Source organism: Ovis canadensis, chromosome 15 (assembly GCF_042477335.2).
Source record: "Ovis canadensis isolate MfBH-ARS-UI-01 breed Bighorn chromosome 15, ARS-UI_OviCan_v2, whole genome shotgun sequence".
Classification (NCBI taxonomy): Eukaryota; Metazoa; Chordata; class Mammalia; order Artiodactyla; family Bovidae; genus Ovis; species Ovis canadensis.
The window spans coordinates 30,039,711-30,062,955 of NC_091259.1; the positions used below are offsets into that span (position 1 = coordinate 30,039,711).

General features: G+C 44.3%; 3 protein-coding genes across 16 annotated transcripts; 2 read left to right on the forward strand and 1 right to left on the reverse strand.

Annotated features, from left to right (window-relative positions):
- Nucleotides 1–7,302: 7,302 nt before the first annotated feature.
- On the reverse strand, nucleotides 7,303–20,246 carry CRYAB (crystallin alpha B). 13 transcript variants are annotated; one of them, XM_069555021.1, is made up of 5 exons: nucleotides 20,040–20,231; nucleotides 12,728–12,823; nucleotides 10,115–10,513; nucleotides 8,858–8,980; nucleotides 7,303–7,646 (listed from the first exon to the last, which is right to left on the reverse strand). In XM_069555021.1, the coding sequence occupies exons 3-5, from the start codon at nucleotides 10,313–10,315 to the stop codon at nucleotides 7,443–7,445; spliced, it is 528 nt and encodes a 175-aa protein (XP_069411122.1). In that variant the 5' UTR covers nucleotides 10,316–10,513; nucleotides 12,728–12,823; nucleotides 20,040–20,231; the 3' UTR covers nucleotides 7,303–7,442. The 13 variants fall into 13 exon arrangements, with proteins under 13 accessions (XP_069411122.1, XP_069411128.1, XP_069411129.1 ...); XM_069555027.1 differs by having other exon boundaries at nucleotides 10,115–10,408; nucleotides 20,040–20,093; XM_069555028.1 differs by lacking the exon at nucleotides 12,728–12,823 and having other exon boundaries at nucleotides 10,115–10,408; nucleotides 20,040–20,246.
- HSPB2 (heat shock protein family B (small) member 2) lies at nucleotides 10,285–12,619 on the forward strand. The gene is made up of 2 exons (XM_069555015.1): nucleotides 10,285–11,500; nucleotides 11,948–12,619. The coding sequence occupies exons 1-2, from the start codon at nucleotides 11,407–11,409 to the stop codon at nucleotides 12,400–12,402; spliced, it is 549 nt and encodes a 182-aa protein (XP_069411116.1). The 5' UTR covers nucleotides 10,285–11,406; the 3' UTR covers nucleotides 12,403–12,619.
- On the forward strand, nucleotides 15,763–22,981 carry C15H11orf52 (chromosome 15 C11orf52 homolog). Of its 2 annotated transcripts, XM_069555036.1 has the most exons (4): nucleotides 15,788–16,080; nucleotides 20,636–20,673; nucleotides 21,847–21,920; nucleotides 22,058–22,981. In XM_069555036.1, exons 1-4 carry the CDS (start codon nucleotides 16,049–16,051, stop codon nucleotides 22,307–22,309), a joined length of 396 nt encoding a protein of 131 aa, XP_069411137.1. In that variant the 5' UTR covers nucleotides 15,788–16,048; the 3' UTR covers nucleotides 22,310–22,981. The 2 variants fall into 2 exon arrangements, with proteins under 2 accessions (XP_069411136.1, XP_069411137.1); XM_069555035.1 differs by lacking the exon at nucleotides 20,636–20,673 and having other exon boundaries at nucleotides 15,763–16,080.
- Nucleotides 22,982–23,245: the final 264 nt, after the last annotated feature.

Genomic DNA, 23,245 nt, shown 5'->3' on the forward strand with positions numbered 1-23,245 from the left:
AGCAACAATTCCTCATTCCCCTTTTCTCCTGTCCCTGGTGACCTCTATTCTATTTTCTGTCTCTGTGAATTTGCCTGTTCTAGGTACCTCATATAAGTGGAATCATACAGTATTTTTCTTTTGTCTCTGGTTTATTTCACTTAGGTTGTTTTCAAGTTTCATCCATGTTACAGCATGTGTCCTTTCTAAGACTTCCATTGGATTATGCCACATTTTGCTTCTCTGTTCACTTGTTAGTAGACACTTGGGTTGTTTTCATCTTTTGGGTCTTGTGGATGCTGCTGCCATGAACTCTGCTATGCTGTGTGTGTGCTTAGTCGCTTAGTATTGTCTGACTCTTTGCGACTCCATGGACTGCAGCCCGCCAGGCTCGTCTGCCCATGGTGATTCTCCAGACAAAGTGGGTTGCCATGCCCTCCTCCAGGAGATCTTCTCAACCCAGGGATCAAACCCAGGTGTGTCCCGGATTGCAGGTGGATTGGATTCTTTACCAGAAGAATCCCTGAGCCACCAGGGAAGCTATGAACATTGGTGCACGGATACTTGTTTAAATCCCTGCTTTTGATTATTTTGGGCATATACCCATAAGTGGAATTGCTGGATCATATGGTAATTCTATTTAACAGTTTGGAAATGCCACAGTTTCCCATAGTGGCTGCACTTTTTTACATTCCCACCCGTAATGAATACACAAGGGTTTCAGTTTCCCCACATCATTACCAACACATGTTTTCTGGTGTTTTGTTTGTTTTCACTTTATAATAGCCATCCTAGTGGGTGTAAAATGGCCTCTCATGGTTTTGATTTGTGTTTTCCTAATGGCTAGTGGTCTTGAGCATCTTTTCATGTGCTTTTCAGTTATTTGTATGTTGTCTGTGAAGAAATGTTTATTCAAGTCCTTTGTTCAATTTTTAAATAATTTTATTTATTTTGGGGCCACGCTGGGTCTTGGGTCTTTGTTGCTGCACAGGCTTTTCTGTAGTTGCAATGAGCAGGGGCTACTGTTTAGTTGCAGTGCACAGTCTTTTCATTGCAGCGGATTCTCTTTTTGCTGAGCACAGGCTCTACGACACATGGGCTTCAGTAGTTGCAGTGCAATGGCTCAGTAGTGCGATTCCCGGGCTCTAGAGTACTGGCTCAATATCTGTGGTGCACAGGCTTAGCTGTTCCACAACATGTAGGGGTCTTCCCAGACAAGAGATTGAACCTGTGTCTCCTGCATTGGCAGGCAGATTCTTTACCACTGCTTTGCTCATTTTTGAACTGGGTTCTTTGCTTTCTGTTGTTGAATTGTAGATGTTCTTTATATATCTTCATATATTTTGGATATTAATCTCTAATCAACTACTATATGATTTGTAAATATCACTCTGTGGGTTCTTTCATTCCTTTGTTAGTGTCCTCTGATATATAAAAGTTTTCCATTTTGATGAAGTTGAGTTTATCTGGTTTTTTTTTTTCATTGCCTAAACTTTTGGTGTCATATCCAATAAATCATTGCTAAAGTCAGTGTCGTGAAACTTTGTGTATGTTTTCTTCGAAGCTCTTATGATTAGGTGTTTGATTCTCTTTGAGTTAATTTTTGTGTATTATGTAAGGTAAGGGTCTAACTTCATTCTTTTGCAGGTGGATATACAGTTTTCTCAGCACCACGTGTTGAAAATACTGTCCTTTTCCTGTTAAATGGTCTTGATATGTTTGTCAATGATCATTTGACTATATGTGTGAGGGATTATTTCTGGGCTCTCTGTTCTTTTCCTTGGTCTATGTCTCTCTTTATGCTAATACCACATTTTTAAAATTATTGTAGTTTTGTGATAAGCTTTGAAATCAGAAAGTGTGAATCTTCCAAGTTTGTTCCTCTTTTTCAAGATGGTTTTGTCTATTTCAGGGTCCTTTGAGATCTCATGTGAATTTTAGGGTGGAATTTTCTACCTCTGCAAAAAATATATTGGAATTTGATAAGAATTACTTTGAATCTGTAGGTCACTTTAGCTAGTATTAATTTCTTAGCAGTATTAAGCCTTCCAATCCATGAACATAGATGACTTTCCATTTCTGTCTTCTTTACTTTAGCAATATCTTTTACTTTTTAATGTACAAGTTTTTGCCTCCTTAGTTGAAGTTATTCTATGTATTTTATTCTTTTTGATGCTACTGTAAATGAAATTGTTTTCTTAGTTTCCTTTTTTATTATTCATTGTTAGTGTATAGAAATGCAACTGATTTGTATGTGTTGGTTGTATATCCTGCAATATTGCTAAACTTATTAGTTCTAATGATTTTTTTGGTGAAATCTTTAGGGTTTTATGCATGTATGATCTTGTCTTTTGTAAATAGAGACAGTTCTGCTTTTTTCTTTCCAATTTAGATGCTTTTCTTTTTCTTGCCTAATTAATTGCTCTGGCTAGAGCTTGCAAAAATATATGAGAAGTGGTGAAAGTAGATATCCCTGTCTTGATCCTCATCTTAGAAGAAAGACTTTAAATCTTCACCATTGAGTATGATGTTGGTTATGGGTTTTTCATATCAGGTTGAGGTAATTTCCTGAAACCTGTGGCTGAATTCATCATCTTCAGTCTCAAACTTTTCCTTCTTCTATATTTCATATCTTGGTGAATTTCATAGTTTTCTTTTATGTGTCTTAACTACTTTTCTTATTTTTAATATTAATATATTGCATAAGTTGTTCACACAGTTGTTAAAAACAGAAAGCAAGAAATTATTTTATATCCCTCTTTCTCATCCTTCCCATTCAAACAGACACCAAGCCCTATAAATTCTGTCCACACATTATGTCTTGATCATGTCCCTCTTTTTTAACTTTTATTTTATGTTGGAATATAGCCAACTAACAATGTTGTGATAGTTTCAGGTGGACAGCAAAGGAACTCAGCCATACCATTCTTCCTCAAGCTCCCCTCCCATCCAGGAGGGGAGCTGCCACATGACATTGAGGAGAGTTCCCTGTGCTATCATGTCCCTCTTTTTTACATCTCTGTCACCTTTACCATATTCCACTTTCCCATTATTTCTTACTCTTGCCCTTTTGGTGATCTCTCTATTTTCTATTTCAGTCCCTATTTTTCAATCACTATACCACTCCCAGATTGAGTCTAAAAATGCAGGGTTGATCATGCTACTCACTTGGTTAAAATCTTTCACCGGCTTGTATAGCCTTCAGAATAAATTTCAAACTCCTTAGCCGTGTTTTCTCTACTCTCTGACTCTTTCTTCATCTGCCACATTCCCTCTCCAGTGCTCCTGCCTAGGCACTTCATGCTGTTCTCCCTTCTAGATGCATTTTCTTCCCTCTTAACCTTGCTAAGCCCTATAAACCTATAAAGAAATCAGTGAGGCACCCACTTGGATGGCTATAACCAAACAGATAGATAACGATAATTGTTGGTGAGGATATTGAGAAATCAAAACCCACATACACCGCTGGTGGGAATTTTAAGTGGGCAGCTGCTTTGGAATATAGTCTCAAAAGGCTAGATGGAAAGTTATATATAATCCAGCAATTCCACTCCTAGATATATACTCAAGAAAAATGAAGACATATGTCCACACAAAAACTAGTACGTGACTGTTCATAACAGCATTACTCAGAAAAAAAGTGGAAGTAACTCAAATGTCTATCAACTGATGAATAGGTAAATAAAATGCAGTAGATCCATGTAAAGAAATATTGTTTATCAATAAAAATGAGTGAAGTGTTGATACGTGCAACCATCTGGAGGGAATTTCAGAATATTCTGCTAAGTGAAAGAAGCTAGTCACAAAGTGCTAGATATTGTATTATTCCACTATATTAATTGTCCAAGTATATAGAGACAGAAAGGAGATTAAAGGATGCTTAGGGCTTGAGGGATGGGCATTGGAGGGTGATAAGTTACCATTTTGGCTAATGAAATATCCTAGAATTGATTGTGGTGATGGATATACAACTATGAATACAAATAAATCATTAAATTATGTGCTTTCAATGGGTGAATAGTATAGTAAGTAACTAGTATCTCAATAAAGCTGTTATATAATTTTGGTCAGGGATAACTGTCTCCAAGATTCGTTTTTTAAAATTTTTATTTGTTTATTTTCAATTGGAGGATAATTGCTTTACAATATATTAGTTTCTACCATACAGCAACATGAATCAGTCACGGGTATATGCCCCCTCGCTCTTGAACCTCCCTCCCTCCTCCCACCCCATCCCACCCCTCTAGGCTGTCACAGAGCTCCCTGTATCATACAGCAAATTCCCACTAGCTATCTGTTTGACATGTGGTAATGTATATGTTTCAGTGTTACTCTTTGAATTTGTCCCTCCCTCTCCTTCCCCTACTGTGCCCACAAGTCTGTTCCCTATGTCTGCGTCTCTGTTGTGGCAGGATTCCTTCTATGTCCAAGGTAGGTAATCCTCTGAAGGGTCCCCAGAGCAGATATTTTGAGTGGATATCATAGAATCTTGAAAAGGTGTGTCTTTTTGTGTGCCCCCCTTCCACTCTTGTATTAGGGCAAAAAATATGTGTTATTTTTATAGCTAGCACATAGTATGGACTCAAATAATTGTTGAATGGTAATTGTAAATCTTCAGATCAAAGATCAAATCCAGGGTAATATTCAAATAAAACGTGAAGTTTCAAATAGAAAAGGATTTTTCTAAGCACGAACATGTGTATCATTCCCAAACCATTAGGCAAAACTTCCATTTGGTTTCTAAGTGGAAACCAAACCAAATTTATATACCTTATTGAAATTATATATATCTACTATATACCCATTTCCCAAATTTATTCTTTAAAAATGATAGTTAAAAAAAAAGGTAAAGTATTTAACACAGTGCACACTTAATAGTAAGTGCTTAATAAATGTTAGCTAATATTAACATAGTAAATGCTAATTAAAATTGCCTCAACAAACTTCTGGCATAATTGAGACATAGAGAATGAAGTAAAATTATGGATGAGCTAACTATAAAACTGGAGAAGGCAATGGCATCCCACTCCAGTACTCTTGCCTGGAAAATCCCATGGATGGAGGAGCCTGGAAGGCTGCAATGCATAGGGTCCCTGAGGATCGGACACAACTGAGCAACTTCACTTTCACTTTCATGCATTGGAAAAGGAAGAGAGTTTCCATGGTTGATCTGGGTGGAGCTTGAGTGAACCTTTCATTCTTCTGAAGCACATAGCTAGGAAGAATATAGTGGATACCTAAACCAATCTGGGGTTCTGTTGGCAAGACTGAAGGTGGTATATAGGCTACTTAGGTACCAACAGTGTCTACTACAGAGCCATAAAAATTGGCTCTAAGTGCAGAGAAATCTGACTTCTGGCTAGATCATAGCATTTCAGACCCATCGGGGAGCTGCTTTTTTAAGAGGAAACATTTTGAACCTACATAAATTTGCAATGTATATTGTCCTAGCTCCACACTCCTGCATCTTGAAAACTTTGGCAATTGTTTCCCATATTTTAGCAGCATGGCCAGTCCCCAAATGGTAGGCTCTGTAAAGAAAAGAATCCTTGTGAGAAATCAGAAATCAATTGCAAGCGACTGCAGGAAAAATGAGTTGTTTATAAACATTTATGGCATCACTGACTCGATGGACGCGAGTCTGAGTGAACTCCGGGAGTTGGTGAGGGACAGGGAGGCCTGGCGTGCTGCGATTCATGGGGTCGCAAAGAGTCAGACATGACTGAGCGACTGAACTGAACTGATACCAGGGCTACTTTCATTCATTGAATCAGAAATTTGTCTAGACTCACAAAAGTGAGCAGAGGTCACTGGACACAGAGTGTTCAGCAGAGGTGTTATTGTAAAGTAGTATGTCTTTCTTTGGGCTTCCATGGTGGCTCACACAGTAAAGAATCTGCCTGCAGTGAGGGAGCTCCAGGTTTGATTCCTAAGAGGGAAAGATCCCCTGGAGAAGGGAATGGCAACCCACTCCAGTATTCTTGCCTGGAGAATTCCATGGACAGAGGAGCCTGCAAACTACAGTCCATGGGGTGGCAAAGAGTCGGACATGACTGAGCAACTAACACACACACACACACACCCCTTTGTTTAACCTAAATAAGAGAATCATTCATTGATCAGTTATTTACTGTAATTCTTAAAGCTTAAGACAATTACCATATGATATTACCTATATGTGGAAGCTAAAATATGACACAGATGAACATACCTATGAAACAGAAACAGGCTTACAAACACAAAAATCAGACTTGTGCTTGCCGAGATGGCAGACAAAGGGGGAGGGAAGGATTGGGAGCTCGGGATTAGAAGATGCAAACTATTATATGTAGGATGAATAAGCAACAAGGTCCTACTGTACAGCACAAGGAACTATATTCAATATGTTGTGATGAACCATAATGGAAAAGAATATGAAAAAAAATTTATACATATGGATAACTGAGTCACTTTGTTGTAGAGCAGAAATAAGCACAACACTGTAAATCAACTGTGCATGCACGTGCTAAGTCGCTTCAGTCATCGCCGACTCTTTGTAACCCTAGGGACTGTAGCCTGCCAGGGTCCTCTGTCCATGGGATTCTCCAGGCAAGAATACTAGAGTGGGTTGATATGCCCCTCCTCCAGGGCATCTTCCCAATCCAGGGATCGAACCCACATCTCTTATGTCTCCTGCATTGGCAGGCAGGTTCTTTACCACTAGTGCCACCTGGGAAGACCTGTACATCAACTGTATTTCAGTATTTTTAAAAATTAAAAAAACTTTAACTTTTTAAATGATGGATCAATGAATTGTGTTTTTCCCAGTCTTAGTAAGTGTTCACTAGCTAATTTAAAGATTACACCTGAGAGGCTTGTTTGGTGATAATCACCTGTCCTATTTATTGCCTTTGTAAGTCTACTGAAGGCAATGCTTATCAGTGGGAAAATATCAAAGTTGAGGATACCATCTCTTCCCTGCTGACATGATTCATTTCAGAGATGCACTAAGGCATTTTATGCATTGTCATCGAGACGTCATTGAGATGTGTTGTTGGAACCCAGGGCCAAAAGCAAAGAGGGAGGAGAGGAAAGGAACTGATCTTCTTTGAGCTCTGCCAAGAGCTTTACCTACTTTTTCTCCTTAATTTACTCTTTACAATGAGCGTAGGAATAAGCACCCCATGTTATAAATGGAAGACTTAAAGAGCGTAAGGTTTTAAGTGGTTTGCTAAATTTATCCCATTAGAAAGAGCTGGAAACAGTCATTCAGACTCTAATATCCCTGGAGCCCCCTAAAACATTATGTGATGATTAACAAAATATTCAAATGCAAGACAGGTATCTGTTGCTGAATGATATTTATTAGCTTAATAATTTGGGCCTGCCCTTAGCATTAATAAGCTTCAGCACTAGTCACAAGGTTTTCATTCACTGGTGGGGAACTTTTCTTGTTTTAAAAAACGCAGTTAGAGAAAGGGCATCTACTTCTTGGGGGCTGCAGTGACAGCCGGCTTCTCTTCACGGGTGATGGGAATGGTGCGCTCAGGGCCGGAGGCCTGTTTCCTTGGTCCATTCACAGTGAGGACCCCATCAGACGACAGGGATGAAGTAATGGTGAGAGGGTCCACGTCAGCTGGGATCCGGTATTTCCTGTGGAACTCTCGGGAGATAAAACCATGTTCATCCTAAATCAAGAGAAGGAGGAAAGAGGTAGATAAGAACAGGAAATAGCATCACTTGTCGAGAACTCAGACATCTTCCTTCCCCTTAGCTGTGGCCAAATGCATGGCAACATGAGAGAAAGTGAAATGGTTGTTCTGTTGGGTCTATGATGGAATTGCCTAAGTGGTCACTCCTACCAGTGAGAATCTGAGAGGTCTGAACAGTCAAACTTCTTAGCTTTCCAAGCCCTGAGCTGTGGATATGTTCAGCGGTATTTCCCAAAGGTTTTAGATCAATGTTTGTTGGGCCTACAGGATTTGGAATATCATCTCGATTTTAAACTTGAATCTCTTAAGGAAGCCCCAAAATTGTCCTGATGCTTCAGGAATGTTCCAGACCAATAGGTCTAATAATGATAATAACAAAAACAATAATAAAGACTACACCCAGGAGACTCTGATCTAAATTAAATCATAGCAAAACTGAAACAGCCTGAGGACCTCACACTGTACTATTGGATGCACAAGTTACAGTGTTACAACTAATCAGTAAGAAGCAAACTCACTCTCCCAGAAAGTAACGAGAAGTTATCTCATTGTTTAGAATTCTCCTGAAGAATTCCATCCCTAACCTTTATACCTCATGAATCTCAAGCATTTATTTAGACGGGCTGTCAACTGATTTCCACATGGGTCTAGCATATTAGGAGCTGAGTACAGCTCTGAAATTTAGGCAAACGAAGTAGTTCAGCATTAAGATGGGCTAAAGAGAAGTGACTTCTGGAATACCTAAAAGAAAAGTCTCAAATTCAAGGGCCTTCCAAGTGCATGCAGTTAATACAATTACGTAAAACAATCAGATGTCTGAAACCACTATTTAAATCAGTGGTCTTTAGCCTTGACTATGTATTAGAATTCCCTAGGGAGCTTTTTAAAACTCTTGATTTAAATGATTTGGGATATGCCTAAGCATTTTTTTTTTAATTCCTCTGGTAATTTTAACTTAGGCAAAGTTGAGAACCACTGGCTTAAACAGGAAGTTAACATCCCATCTGTCCCTGAGGCAATCAAATCAAAATAAGCAACAAAGATCTGGCCAAAACAACAACAGGTTTATCCCTGTTCCTGACCCAAATGGCTTAGGACTGGAATGTTGCCGGCCTCAGGGGCTGAGGGCAGTATCTGGCATATAGCATGCCCTGGAAAAAGAGCAGAAGAGAAAGTCAGCTACATACCTGGCGCTCTTCATGTTTGCCATGCACCTCAATCACATCTCCCAGCACCTTGACCTTGAGTTCCTCTGGGGAGAAGTGCTTCACATCCAGGTTGACAGAGAATCTGTCCTTCTCCAGACGCATCTGGAAATAGCAAGGTGGGGACGGGGTAAGAGAAAGGAGGGTGGGAATGTAAATGATACTAGTACAATCTCATCATTCTACAGGTTTGCTCTCTGTCCAGGTAGTTTATCCTCCTCTTTTTAGCTAAAAATTCCTTTTTGAATAAACATGCCCTCTGGCTCAGGGGCATCACCATAGTGGTACCCCAGGCACACCACTTGGTCATCAGGCCCAAACTTTATTTACAGGGACAGGGAAGGAGACAGGCCACCCAGGCGACAAAGCACAAGGATGGGTCGCGGCGTGCCTTCTGCTGCTTCTCCAACCCAGTGCCTGGCCTTGTCGTTTGTCTGTGAGACAAAGGCCCCTTCTTCTTACTCAGGTCTCTGCCAACTTTCCCACCCACTCAATCTGGAATGTTCTGCTAGCTCCCATTGTCCTTCCAAAGCCCTTGCCCAGTCAGCTCCTGTTTACTCACACTTGAATATTTTTAAACCAGAGTGTTATCTGTGACAGCTTCTGTCACTCTTATCTGTTCAGCCCATTCTCCCACCGTCTTAGGACAATTGGGGGGGGGGTCCCTAAAGTGGACCTACATTCTATCCTCATTAGGCTTGGACCCAGGCCAGTGCCCTGTCACAACCCTTAGAAACCCGGAAAATCATAGACCAGGGAATAAGAAGGAAGAAAATAGTGGTTGCTGTCTCCAGCTCCATGCCGCAGGGGTGGAAAGCTCAGGATGAGGCAAGACTGTCTTCCTGGCTCTGAAACTTGAGATGACAGTATTTGTCAGTAGTGTGAGGTGTTAGAAGAGGTGAGCAAAGGAGTCTGAAGGCAACTCTTTCCCTGTAGATTGTTATGAACCAAACCAGAAAGGGACATCCTACCCAGAAGATAAGGAATAGAGAATGATCTTCATAGTGCATGGAAAATGTAGCAAATAGGATACAGAGGAGGACACCAAATAAAAATTGGTGACTGGGGAAGAGAGTAACTAGGGACCTCATCTCTGTCTTCACTGCAGGACACACAAGTGCCTAAGACATGTAGGACCCTTATGCATAGTTTTAGGCCAGGAGGAAAAGGACAGTGGATGGAGATGCTTCCAGAAGGTTCCAGAATGAACTCTCCTGTCAGGGCAAAGGGGAGACTTACCTCTGAGAGGCCAGTGTCAATCCAGCTGGGTGCCCGCAGAAATGAGGGCGGCCGAAGGTAGAAGGGGCTCAGGGAAGTAGAAGCTGGGAAGAGATCAGACTCCAACAGGTGCTCACCAAAGAACTGGTCAAAGAGGCGGCTGGGAGAGTGGAAAGGGAAGAAGGGGCGGCGGATCCAGGGGTGGTGGATGGCGATATCCATGGTGGTTAGATGAGTGTGGGGCGTCAGCTGGCTGGGCAGCTCCTTCAGCCGCAGCTACGGCCAGCCCCTTATATACGCAGTCTTGTGAAGCTTCTGGAATGGTGATGTCAGGGGTTTTATTATCCCAGCTCACCGCCCGTTCATGAGGACTTGTGACTGGGGATTTGGCAGTATGACACATACCCAGTACTCACTGAGCTAAGAAAAGAGAAATACAAATGCGCCTGAGCTGGCCAGTGACCTGTCCTGGTCTTGTTTCACTAGCTTTCTGTCCACACCCAATGGCACCCACCCCCACCGCCTCCTCTGGAGTTGGGACAGAGTCAGGAATCCCAAGCGGCGGGCAGTGTGCCCCTCCTCCTCCCCTGCCGCCCTGCATGCCAAGGGAATGGGGCCAGCAGCTATCTTGGGCCTGGGCAGGAACTGGAATCTTCCTAGGCCGGGCCCCAGGGACATTAACTCTTTGTGGGTCCCTGGGGGAGAGCAGTGACCACCAGCATGGCTGTGGCAGGTTTCCACGTAGTGCCCTGGGTTGCACTGGGTTCAGAGAGGACCCTGACATTCGGCGGGGAAGGCTCGTCACCCCACCCCCAAGGAAAGGGTAGAAAGTTGTTTGCATCTTTCACTTTCCGCGGCTGGCAGAGCCTCAAACCGAGGGGAGAGCTGTATGAAGTGGGGGGCCGGTTGTCTGCCACTGGGGAGTAGAAGAGGAGGTGGAGAAAAACGTGCAAACTGTTGGTGAGGGTCTCAGCTAGGCCTCTCCCGGCCGTGGGCAGCAGCCTCTCCACGCCGGCTCGCTCCCCAGCCCCGACCCCCAGCTGTCCCGGTGCGGGGGGAGGAGGGGTGGAGGTGCAGGGGGGAGGCTTGTGACAGCTGAAGGGTGTGCAGGGGAGGGGACGGGGGTCCAGGCGGCGCGGGTCACACGCTGGTCGCGGGCGCTCGCCGCCCCTCCCCCCGGGCTCCGCACTATTTTGGGTGGTGTAGACCCCGCCCCCACCCCCGCCGCGCCCCGGCTCCGCGGCAGCTGGAGGGGTCCCGCCGCGCCTGTTGGGGCCGCACCTCGGACCGGGGCCGCCGGCGCGTCTGCAGCCATGTCGGGCCGCTCGGTACCACATGCCCACCCGGCCACCGCCGAGTACGAGTTTGCCAACCCGAGCCGCCTGGGCGAGCAGCGCTTCGGGGAAGGTATGGCACGGACGCCACCCCACCCCCCTTGCCTCCCACCCCCACCTACGGAGATTCTGGGCTGACCTCCCAATGGTGAACTGGCCTCCACCCCACTCCGGGCTTAACTGAACTCCTGGGGCAAGTCATCTCCCACCCCATTGGCCTCGGTGCAGATGCTGCCCGCAGGGCTCGGAATCTGCCCCCAAGCACCCCCCCACCCCCACCCCCCTCCCCGCCCCCCAGGTCCTTTCCCCCTCTTCGTCCCACCCAGACCGGGTTTGCCTTGCTCTCCTCTACCCTAGTGTAGCCCCTTTCTCCAGCCCCTTTCCCCAGCCGCCTCCCTGCAGCCTGCGGGACCCTCCCCTGCTTCTCCTTCCTCGGCTGCCGCCCCCGCAGGCCTCCTGGCCTCTCACTTCATCCTCCTGCATCCCGCCCTCTCGCCTTCTCTCTCTCCCTGTCCCGCAGGCCTCCTGCCAGAAGAGATCCTGACCCCTACCCTCTACCACGGCTACTATGTCCGGCCCCGGGCCGCGCCAGCTGGGGAGGGCGGCCGGGCAGGGGCCTCCGAGCTTCGGCTCAGCGAGGGCAAGTTCCAGGCGTTTCTGGACGTGAGCCACTTTACCCCAGATGAGGTGACCGTGAGGACTGTGGACAACCTCCTGGAGGTGTCCGCCCGGCACCCGCAGCGCCTGGACCGCCACGGCTTCGTGTCGCGCGAGTTCTGCCGCACCTACGTCCTGCCCGCTGACGTTGACCCCTGGCGGGTCCGCGCCGCGCTCTCCCACGACGGCATCCTCAACCTGGAGGCGCCTCGGGGCGGCCGGCATTTGGACACAGAGGTCAACGAGGTCTACATCTCCCTGCTCCCAGCGCCCCCTGATCCAGAGGAAGAGGAGGAGGCCGTCGGTGTTGAGCCCTGAGCGCCACAGACCCGCACCCACTGAACCCCTTTCTAGTAGTTCCCGGCCCGTGATAGAAGCAGCTGCCCAGCACCCCGGAGGTAGCCGCATCCTTGGGGGAAGGGAAACGTGCATGGTCACAATGTATGGTTTGGTCCCTTGGGACGTGTCATAGCATTTTTTTGTTTGTATTTTTCGTTTAGTTTTGGGTGGAGCTGAATAAACCCAAATCTCAGGGCCTGTTGTACTGCTCCCTATTCTGTGGCCTGGAGGAGGGCATGGGCAGGGAAGGAGACAAAAAGGTCCTCAGTTAGGTGGACCCAACTTCATAGCGCTCTGAACTCACACGTGGATGCTGAGATCACACCCGGAAGCTGACACTGGCTCCACATCAAATTCCTGGCCAGGATTTTCTCACAGTGCAACAAAAGAGAGTGTGATCCTGGGAGGGGAAAGGGATATGTCATCCAAACAGCCCGGAGGGCACTGTCTGAGCTGGTGATTAGAGACACAAAAACAAGGGTCTCCAGACTGTCTGGCTGTTTTGGGTAGGGGTTGGGAAAACGGCTTTTGGATGCAGAGATGGCTAAAGCCCTGGTCTGCCCACGGAAATTGGCCTCTGATTCTGAGGGATCGAGAATGCAGAGCCAGCAACACAGACACAGAAGCCTCTGCCATTGTTGCTGAACCACAAAGTTTCCCCACCCTCTGCCTGGGAGAGAAAGCCTTTGTTTCTAATTGTGATATATCCCAAAGAGAGGAATCCCTGCATCCCACCACCCAGTCCAAGGGTATTGGTTTGGTGATGATGGCCAGGGAAACTTCCTTTGAAAGTAGAGTCTTAGTACTAAGAGTATGGTGTATTCAAAAAAGCCTGGAGGGTTGACCTCTTTTTTCTGTAATCAAGAGAGCATGAATGTGTATGATTGGAGGAGTGCGCAGAAGACCTCCTTTACACCAAATACATCTTTTACTAGGTTGTACCGGACATCTGAAATTCTCCCATTAAAGTGGTTGGTTGATTCTTAACTTTTTTATAGACCCTTTTGAAAAAATCTTACAAAAGCAATAGATCCTCTTACCAGAAAAATATACATACTCTGAAATGTGGTACACAACCTGAACAGATTCACACAGCTCTTGAGGTCCATTTATATGCCCTCTTAAGGATCTGTGGACGTCCAGGAAAAGAACCCTCACTTAAAGAATTCAATTCTTGGTTAAAAGATTGCCATCTGTTAAAAATTAAAGCATGCCTTAGAGAAATAACTATTGATACATTCTTTTGTTCACTCATTCAACAAATATTTATTTAACCCCCAAGTAATATGGCATGGAGGTTATACACTGTCAATATAAATTTAAAACTGTGCTCCTTTGTTGTCTACTCTCAAGAATTTTAACATCTAGTTGAGAAGAAAAATAATTTTAAAAGGATCCTCTTTAGACTCCTATTACAACAGCTTTGCTTTGATCTGTTTTATAATTTTACTTGAGCTTCATTTAAAAGAAAAGTTTCCTTAGCTAGGAAAAAAATTGCAACCTCTGATTTTGTCCAAATCCCCAACCCATTCAAACACTTTGAAGATTATTAATCAACTTCTGGGACATTTTCAGTGACAGAGAGCTTAGAACTTCATAAAGTAGCTCACTTCATTTTTTTTTTTTTTTGGGGGGGGGGACATATCTGTTATAAATTCTTTCTGCTATTGAACCAAAATCTGCATTTCAGTAATTTCTTCCTACTGGTTTTCTTTCCCAGTGAAACATGCCTAATTTTTTTTAACCATCTTTTATAGGATTTTTCAACTCAGACAACTTTTTTTTGAATACACTGCCTCTTGACAGTGTAACTTGAAATTCAACATGTAAACCTAAAACTGTTATTCCAGTCATGTACTGACTGGTACATATTTCAGTGGAAAAATCAATACCCTTGTTTATCACTCTGCTGCTGCTGCTAAGTCACTTCAGCCTACCAGGCTCCCCCATCCCTGGGATTCTCCAGGCAAGAACACTGGAGTGGGTTGCCATTTCCTTCTCCAATGCATGAAAGTGAAAAGTGAAAGTGAAAAGTGAAAGTGAAGTCGCTCAGTCGTGTCCAACTCTTAACAACCCCATGGACTGTAGCCCACCAGGCTCCTCCGTCCATGGGATTTTCCAGGCAAGAGTACTGGAGTGGGGTGCCATTGCCTTCTCCGGTTTATCACTCTAGACTTCTATTAATGCTGCTTAAAGTGTAGCAGGTTTTCTGACTGCCACAACACAGTGCTGGTTCCTTTGGAGTTTCTGGTCATATAAAAAATCTCAAGTGTTTTCCTTCAAATTAGAGAAAGTAGCTGAAAAGGGACCAGATTATGAAGGGCTTTGAGTACCAGGCTAAGAAGTTTGGGTAACAGGATGAAAAGAATACAGTTAATAGTAGAGTACAGAGTGGTTTGCCAGGGAGAAGCATAGCCGTGAAATAAGAGGCTAGTGCAATGGTTTAGCACCAGATAATAAAGTAAGATGCTATACCATCTAACAATTAGCTGAGAACAAAATAATAATAACCATAGCTGGGACTTACTGAAAGGGTCCCATGTGTCAGGTCCTGGATTAGAGTTTTATATACATTATCTCACTTAATTTTCACCACAATCCTATAAGGCTGTCACTCTTTTTATCCCTGTTTTTCATGAAGAGAGAAAATGGAGGAAGAATGAAGAGTCCAGGGTACTCTGTGGATTACAGGGCTGAGTGCTGGATTCTGAACATCCTTAAGGGACACAAATAATTGGGTGTTTAAACAATACACTAAAGATGGGGTGGGAACACTGAAGTCAAGCCATACAGCTTCCACAAATTCTCCAAGAATCCCTATTTTCTACTAAGGAATTTGCTCAACTACATCCTAGTTGCCAATGAGTGTGGAATGAGTCTAACTTCGGTCATTGGAGGATAAGCTGAGTTGAGATTAAATGGAGATTCCATAGTTCTGTACTGACAAGGGAGAAGTGAATGGTTAAGAAGTGCTAAGACCACTCCAATCATAAAATCAGAAAGGGGATCAAGTAATGAGTTCAGTCCTTCATTTTCACAGGTCCTAGAAAAAAAGTGATTTGCCCACATTCATTCCACTAGCAAGAGAGAATATAAAAGGAATACACTGCCCTAAATTTTAGTTTCCAAAAGAGTCCAGTCTTCAAACCCAGATTCTGGACAAGGATAAGAGACTGATACCAGTGACCATCAAAGTGAAACGCAATTAAACCTGAGTAGTGCTAGGGACACACAGGTAAGACTTTTATTATAGAGGATATATTTCAATGACAGTGTGGTGTAGTAGAGAGACATTTCTTAAGGATACCCAGAACCCTTTTCTATCTCAGGTTTCTTTTTACTGAAGCTTGAGGGCTCAGAGTTCACACTTCTCAAAACAGCTCCAAATCCAGAAGGTGAGATCGCTCTCACCTGGAGCTCTTGTGTGTTCCTCTACCCTCTGGCTGGAAGCAGTCACCTGGGAATCTTTCCAGCAGGTGGCTTCCAAAGTCTAACCTGTTAGGTTGAAATCTGACACTGGCAGAGACTCCCCGGGAGCTGCTGCTGAAAGCTGAACCGGGAACCAGGAAATGCACAAGCCTCTTTCTGTGGAAAAAGAGCTGGGCTCCCGGGGAGATAGAGCACCATGGGAAACCAGCTCTGCTGTGGGAGAAGCTGGTGAGTAGGGGGAAAGGTCGGAGGGCAAGGTCTCTGCTGGTGGACCCAGAGGCCCCAAGGATAAGAGAAAGCCTGCAGGTAGTGCTCTGCCAACTCCCCACTGTCACCTTCTTCACCTGGCACCCCCAGGAGCAGCACCCCATTCTGTGCCCCCTCCTTTCAGGAAACCTCAAAAACACAGCCAAGGCAGCTGTCTGCCAAATGATGAGGACAGAAATGGAATGGTGAATCGATGTTTTCTTCTGTTTGTCTTCTCTTCCTCCTCGTTCCCTTTATTTTCTTCCTTTCTCCCCCAGATAATGGTAATAATTTGAGAACTTATTATGTTCCAGGCACTTAATAATCTCCTTTAATTTCCCCAACAATTTGGAGGGAGGTGTGGCCTTACTCCTTCTGTTCTACAGCTAAGAAGCTGAGGCTCAGAGAAGTTAACTAATTTGTCTGAGGTCACATGGCTAATAAGCAAATAAACCAAGATTCCAACCCAGACCTGTCTGACTTCAAAGCCCCTACTTTTTTTTTTTTTTGGTCTATACTATACAGCATATGGGATCTTAGTCTCCCAACCAGGGATGGCATTCTCACCCCCTGCATCGGAAGCCTGGAGTCAACCACTGGACCACCAGGGAAGTCCCTCAAAACCCATACTTTTAACCACTACATAATACCCTCGCCAGAATCAAGTAAATCAATTGGAGAAATGTTTATTTAAAAGGGTAAGAAGTGAGGAGAAGGAGAATATCCATGGAGTATTTGAATATAACTTTCACATTTGTTTGCTGTGTGAGAAATATTTATTTTAAAGGGTAGCAGTGAGAAGAAGAATATCTAAGGAATATTGGAATATAATTTTCACATTTGTTTGCTGTGTGACCTCAGGCAAATCCTGTGACTTCTCTTCTCCCTCATATATAATGTAGATAACACTAGATAACACTACCTATGTTGTTTAGATCACAGACTTGAAGAGCAGATAATATGGGAAAGCCTAAAAATAAATGAATTGTCTTTATTCTTCTTTTCCAATATTTTCATCACTGTTGTTCAACAGCAAAAATTCAGCCAAGTAAATTTTCAAAATTTAATTGACATTATCGAAGGGCTCATGATGAGGTAGCATCTTATCTAGCGAGTAGAAAGGAGCTCTAAGAAGCTGTACAAATGGAAGGTTTTCATAGGCAGAAGAGGGAGGGGTCAGAGAAGAGCAGATGACCTCATTTTCCTCTGGGCAATGGAAGAGGTCTGTGTGACAGACTACCTCACTGGTGCTGACCAGATAATTCCAAACTGACCATATAAGACTATGCTCCTGGGGAAGGTTGAAACTCCAGTTAGGCTAGGTATCAAGCCATGGTTTGATGATGTGAGCTCAGCACAAGCAACACCATTCAAGGCCTGTTATTTCTTTTTGACTTGATAACCCACTAGACCTGGTTTTATCCTGTCCACTGCTTTCTTCTATACTATTCCAGGCCTGCATCTGTCTTGAGGGTGTCCTGTTTCTGAATAAAGTATCATGTTTAGAGAGATAGGTGAGGTACATTGAAAAGCACATTGGATTCAGGTCCTGTTGCTACTATTCATTTATGTATCCATTCATTTGTTAAAGAGATATTTTATTGAACACCTATGTGTACCAGCCATAATGGTAGAGACAGATGGCAAAGTAAAAATAAGAAATTTGGTCCCTGCCTTCTTGAGTAAGATACCAAAGTTTTAGGTCCCTGGTTGGCTCATTTATAAAACAAGAACAAATAATTTTCCAGAATATTGTCAGGACTGAAAAAACAAATGAAGCACTTTTACAACTCTGAGATATCCTATAGACATAGGACATCTAGAAACATAAAAAATTCCAAAGGAGGGGGTGCAAAGTGTCTTTTACTCCCTTTTCCCCCAAGTTTTCATATCCTTCGTGTTTGGTTATTTCTTCCTCTGATGATGGTAGTCATAGTAGTCAGCTTTGACCAATGCTTATTATACACCCGACACTTAGCTGAGTATTTTACATCTATTTTTTAATTTTTACAGTAATGCCATGAGGTTTAAGAGCTTCCCTGGTGGCTCAGAGGTTAAAGTGTCTGCCTGCAATGCGGGAGACCTGGGTTCAGTCCCTGGGTCGGGAAGATCCCCTGGAGAAGGAAATGGCAACCCACTCCAGTATTCTTGCCTGGAGAATCCCATGACCGGAGGAGGTTGGTGGGCTACAGTCCGCGTGGTTGCAAAGAATCGGACATGACTGAGCCACTTCACTTTCATGAGGTTTAAGTTCTATTATTATCTTCATTTAATAAGAAAATGGAGGGACTTCCCTGGCAGTCCAGTGGTTATAACTCCGTGCTTGTATTGCAGGCGATATGGGATTGTTCATTGGTCAGGGAACTAAGATCCTGCATGCCATGTGGCACAGTCAAAAATTTTTTTTCAAATAAATAAAATGAAAATGGAAGCCTCATGAAGTAGAAAACTTGCTAATGATCATAGAGCTAGTCTGATACTATCAATCTAAATCTAGAGCCTGGCTAGAAACGCTACACCAAATAACCTAACCAAGATATATATTTTTTCCTCTTGAATATTAGTAGGATTGGATAAATATTGTTCTTCTCTATTTCTCAAACTTCCAGAAACTTAAAGGCACTATGACAATTGAAAAGATTTTTATAAAAAATTTTTTTCTGATTACAAAAGTAATACATATTCATTGTAGAACATTTGGAATATACCAAAGAGCAGAAAGTAAGAAACAACCATAAATATAAGCACCCAGAGATGATAGGAACATTTCAGTGTATTTCCACATAATCCTTTTAAAATTCTTATATGCATAGTTTTTATCCCAAAACATATTGGCTTTTTATTATCTTAATAAAGAGGAAAAATTTCCATGCTATTAGGTGTTCTTCCAACATCTTTCTTAAATTGATGTATGATATTCCATTGATTGGAGATGCCATTTATTTAGTTAGTTCCCAATGCTGGACATTTAGGATATTTCCTATTTTTTGAAATTATAAATAATGCTATAATAAATATCCATATATGCGCCTGTCTGATTATAGGTTGGAACTGCTACATCAGTGGTTACATACGTTTATGTTTAAGGCCTCTCATACTTATTGCCAAGTGCATTCTAGAAAAATTGCACCAATTTTTATTCTTAATACCAATATAGGAGAGTACTCATTTGGTTTCCTTAATTCTGAGCTAAAAATAAAATCCTATCACCCACGAGTCTAACTGAATATTCCATCTGGGTTCACGTCCAGGCATTGTGCAACATCCAACTTGGGAACAGGCTCTGCTCACTAAATCTGAGTCACCCAAGTGCATCTTATTTTAGCATTATTATTTTATCAGTTTAAGCAGAAGTAAGTAGGAAGAGAATAGTGACCAGGGGCAAGGACTTAGAGGCTAGGATTAGGCTATGCTTATGCAATGGTAAGAGCAAGGAAGAGCTGAAGTGGCAGAAGAGGAAGCAGACAGACCCAGAAATAGTTTCAAAGCTTTTTTTTCTGAACCACCTGTAGAGTTTGGATGGAGACTAATTGCTCTCAACTCAGTAAGCTGCATTAAAACCAAAAATCAAACCAAAACACGAACCTCTGTCCGATATGTGTGGAAAAATCCCAAGTTTTCTACAGTGGTAAAATGAACATGATTTACAAGTCCTCTTCCCCCTTTCTTTTTAATTAGCTAAAGAAGGAAACTTCCTTGGGGAGACAGAAGTCAGACAAATAGAGCTGGCTCTGGTGAGAGCTGGAAAGGTACTAGCAAGAAAAAGCAACCGGAGTAAGCCATGAAGTATTCAGCCTATTTCCTCAGACAAGTGTTGTTCTCTGGCCATCACGCAGTTGACAATCATGCAGACATGCTGGCTCCATCAGGGACCCTAGGGGCTCAGAAATAAGTATAAGAGAGCTGTCCTGCAGGGAAGGCAGTATAGCTGAGTCACTCACCAAATTCAGAGCTTCCTGGGCTGTGGACTTCAAAGGTTAAACGTCTCTCTCTCTGTTAATTAGAAACAAGGACGAAGAAGCAGGGATGGAGGTCACCTGTCAGGAAAGGGCTTTGTGGAGCCTTAATTAGTCAGCCCTGGTTGGGGCAGCTTCTGTGACTCCCAGGATAAGAATCCTGGGTTGACAGAGACCCTGAAAAAAAGAAGCAAAAGGAAAAGCAAGAGGGTCTCTGAATCCAGGAATATCCCCTTATTTGGCAGGATTCCCTTACCCTCTGCTGGGGTTAGCCTGTTAGACAATCCCAGAATAGCCCTCAACCCAACTACATCCCCGGCATGTAGCGCCTGCTTGCCTGGGGCTATATTTTGGGTTTGGTTGTGTCAGTTGTACCACTCCACCTTCCAGAACCATCCCCTTGGGAGAAGTGTGGTACCCTTGAGAAATGCTTTGGGGCTGGCTCAGGGTGAATCTTTGTTAGAGGGAGGTGAGGCAAAGTCATCCCACCAGAATGCTAAGGAGAGCACAGAGCAAAGGATGTAGGAGGGAAGACAGAGGCCAGGTTCTTACACATGGGCGATCTGTTTTTCCTTTCACAGGGGCTGTACATCAACTTTACAGAAGAAGAAGAAAATAGGTAATGTGAGTTGGGGGTGGGGAGTGCGGAGGGGAGTGCATATTAGAGAAAAGAGGATAATAGAACCAGTGTCTTAAGAAAGAGTGTAAGGTGGAGCAAGACTAAAGGGAGATAATCCACCAAAGAGATCTTTAGGTTACTGTGTTCCAGACCACCTCTGAAACTCTGAACCTCATCCTTCCCATTATCACAGAGTAGCGAGATTGGTTGTTCATTCTTGCATTCATCCAGCAAAAATTTACAGAACACTTATAGTGTATGTGAAGCGCTCTGCAGGATCTGGAGGAGGCAGAGAGGCATGAGGGGAAGGGTACACTGAGGTCTGGCCCTAGAAGAGCTGAAAATCAAGTTTGAGAGAGAGATACACATAAACAAAGACTCGTAATGCCATGCACCAGTGCTCTCAACAGCACCACACTCAGGCTGTTACAGAAGGGGGGAAAGCACCCATGTTGAAGGAATAATAGCAAGTTTATAAGGGGGAAGAGAAGCAGGGAGCATGCAGAAACAAGAAGAGAGAGAAGAGAATGACTTTATGAAAAGTGATCAAATGTTTGCTGTAGCTGAGCTCTTACCACACTGCACTGTAATAGTCTGTATACTTTTGTCTCTCCTAGTAGACTGCAAGTTCCCTGCAGTGGAGAAAACAGCCAACTCATCCTTCTATCCCCAGAATGCAGGCACAGAGCCTGGTATACCATGGGCTCTCAATATATAATTGTTTTGGGGCCTTTAATTTTTACTTTATTTTATTTTGGCTGTGCTGGGTCTTTGTTGCAGTGCGAGGACTCTGTTATGGCACACGGGTTTAGCTGCTCCTCTGGCATGTAGGGTATCTTAGTTCCCTGACTAGAGATTGAACCTGTATTCCCTGCATTGGAAGGTGGATTCTTAACCACTGGAGCATCAAGGAAGTCCCAACGTAAAATTGTAAAATTATGTTAGGGGCCGCTGAAACATTAGGATGCAAGGTATTATTGGCAGATCGTAAAAGAGCCAGGTTGTATACTCTGCTAAGGAGTTTGGATGTGGGAATGGTGGAAGTGAGAGATGAGAGGAGAGGCAGGGAGATTCGTCAGAAGCCCACCGTAATAATTTAACAGAGATTTGAAGAGGGCAGTTTCAATAGAGACAAAAGAGAAAGCGGATTAAAGTCGGATTTCTTCCTCTCAGGGAGCCAAGCAAGACGAACACTGAGGCGGCAGCAGCCGCAGCATGAGCGGTGGCGGCAACTGAATGACACGAAGGTAATGACAAGCCTCAGTCCCTGCTAGGAGGCCATTCAGACCTGGCACCCCAGGACTCAGCTTGTCCAGCCTGAGACAGAGGGGGAAAGGGAGCAACCAAGCCAAGAATCTCCCTTAATGCTGTTCGTTCCTCTCAGGACCACGACACAATGGGACGCACCTACGAGCAGGTGTTAAGGCAGCTTGCGTCTCAGGAGAGGAGCCGTCAAAGCCTCAGGTCGGAGGACAGCAGCTTGTACTATGCAGACATTCAACTGTGCAGACTTCCCCAGCCACGCTCTGTCCAGGAGGTGAAGCACCTCCAGTTAAAAAATGCCACAGAGTATGCGACCCTTCGCTTCCCCCAGGTCATACCTCGCTATGACAACAAGAACGGGACCCTTGTATGAGCGCTGATGGGGGAGGTATCTGTTGGCATCATTTCATCACTATGGCTTTGGGGGACTGGCTGGCAGCCTAGGAACAGTGGTCACGTTTTAGGCTTAAAGAACTCCAGAGCCCCCGGAATTGCAAACTCCCAGTCCTGTGCTCTGCCTCGGCCTATCTCTTATTTGCCACCATTAGCTTGGAGTCGTATTTGAGTTACCTGGGGGTGGATGGAGTTGTACAGAATGAGGGCGCTAGGCTGAGTGTGCAAGAAGGTGGGGTTTTGACCCCCTATCTTTGCTCCTGCCTTCTGGGAAAGTGCAGAAAGAACAGGTTACCCTTGAAGCACTTGCAGTTGAGCTGACTTTGTTGGAGTTCATTTGGTGGTATCCCTTCTACACACCTTCAGCTCCAAAGCTGAAGAAGAGGTGCTCTGGGAAGCATTCAGAGCTCTTGTACGCAGCTCCTAGATCTGGGTTGGGCAAATTCATCAGAGGCTGGGTCAAAAGGATCCAGACCCTACACAAACAAGTGAGGGCAGGGACTTAAGCAAGCGTTTTCGGACCATCGATTGCAAGGACGTCAAGCCACTGATGTCGACAGCACTTCGAGGCCCAGAAACTTCCCCTTAAGCTGGACTGTTTTCTCTCAGGGGTGCGGAGCCGTTAGGATCAATAAATCGCATAAGGAACCTGGTTGGTGCGTTTTCTTGGGTGGAGGTCTGCGAGCTCTTATTCAGCCTCAGGGCGGTAAGGAAGCCCAACCACTTTCCAACGCCCTACCGGCTGCTACGGAAGCAGAACCCCCCGGGTGCGGTTGGCACACACTGAAGGCTGCTTCTCAGCTGCGAAAGGCGGAGCTCCGGGGCGGGGTCTGGGCCGGTAAGAGGTGGGTCTAGTAGGCAGGGGGCAGGGTTCTGGGAATCAGGAGGCGGGGTCCGAGCCAGCAAGAGGCAGGTC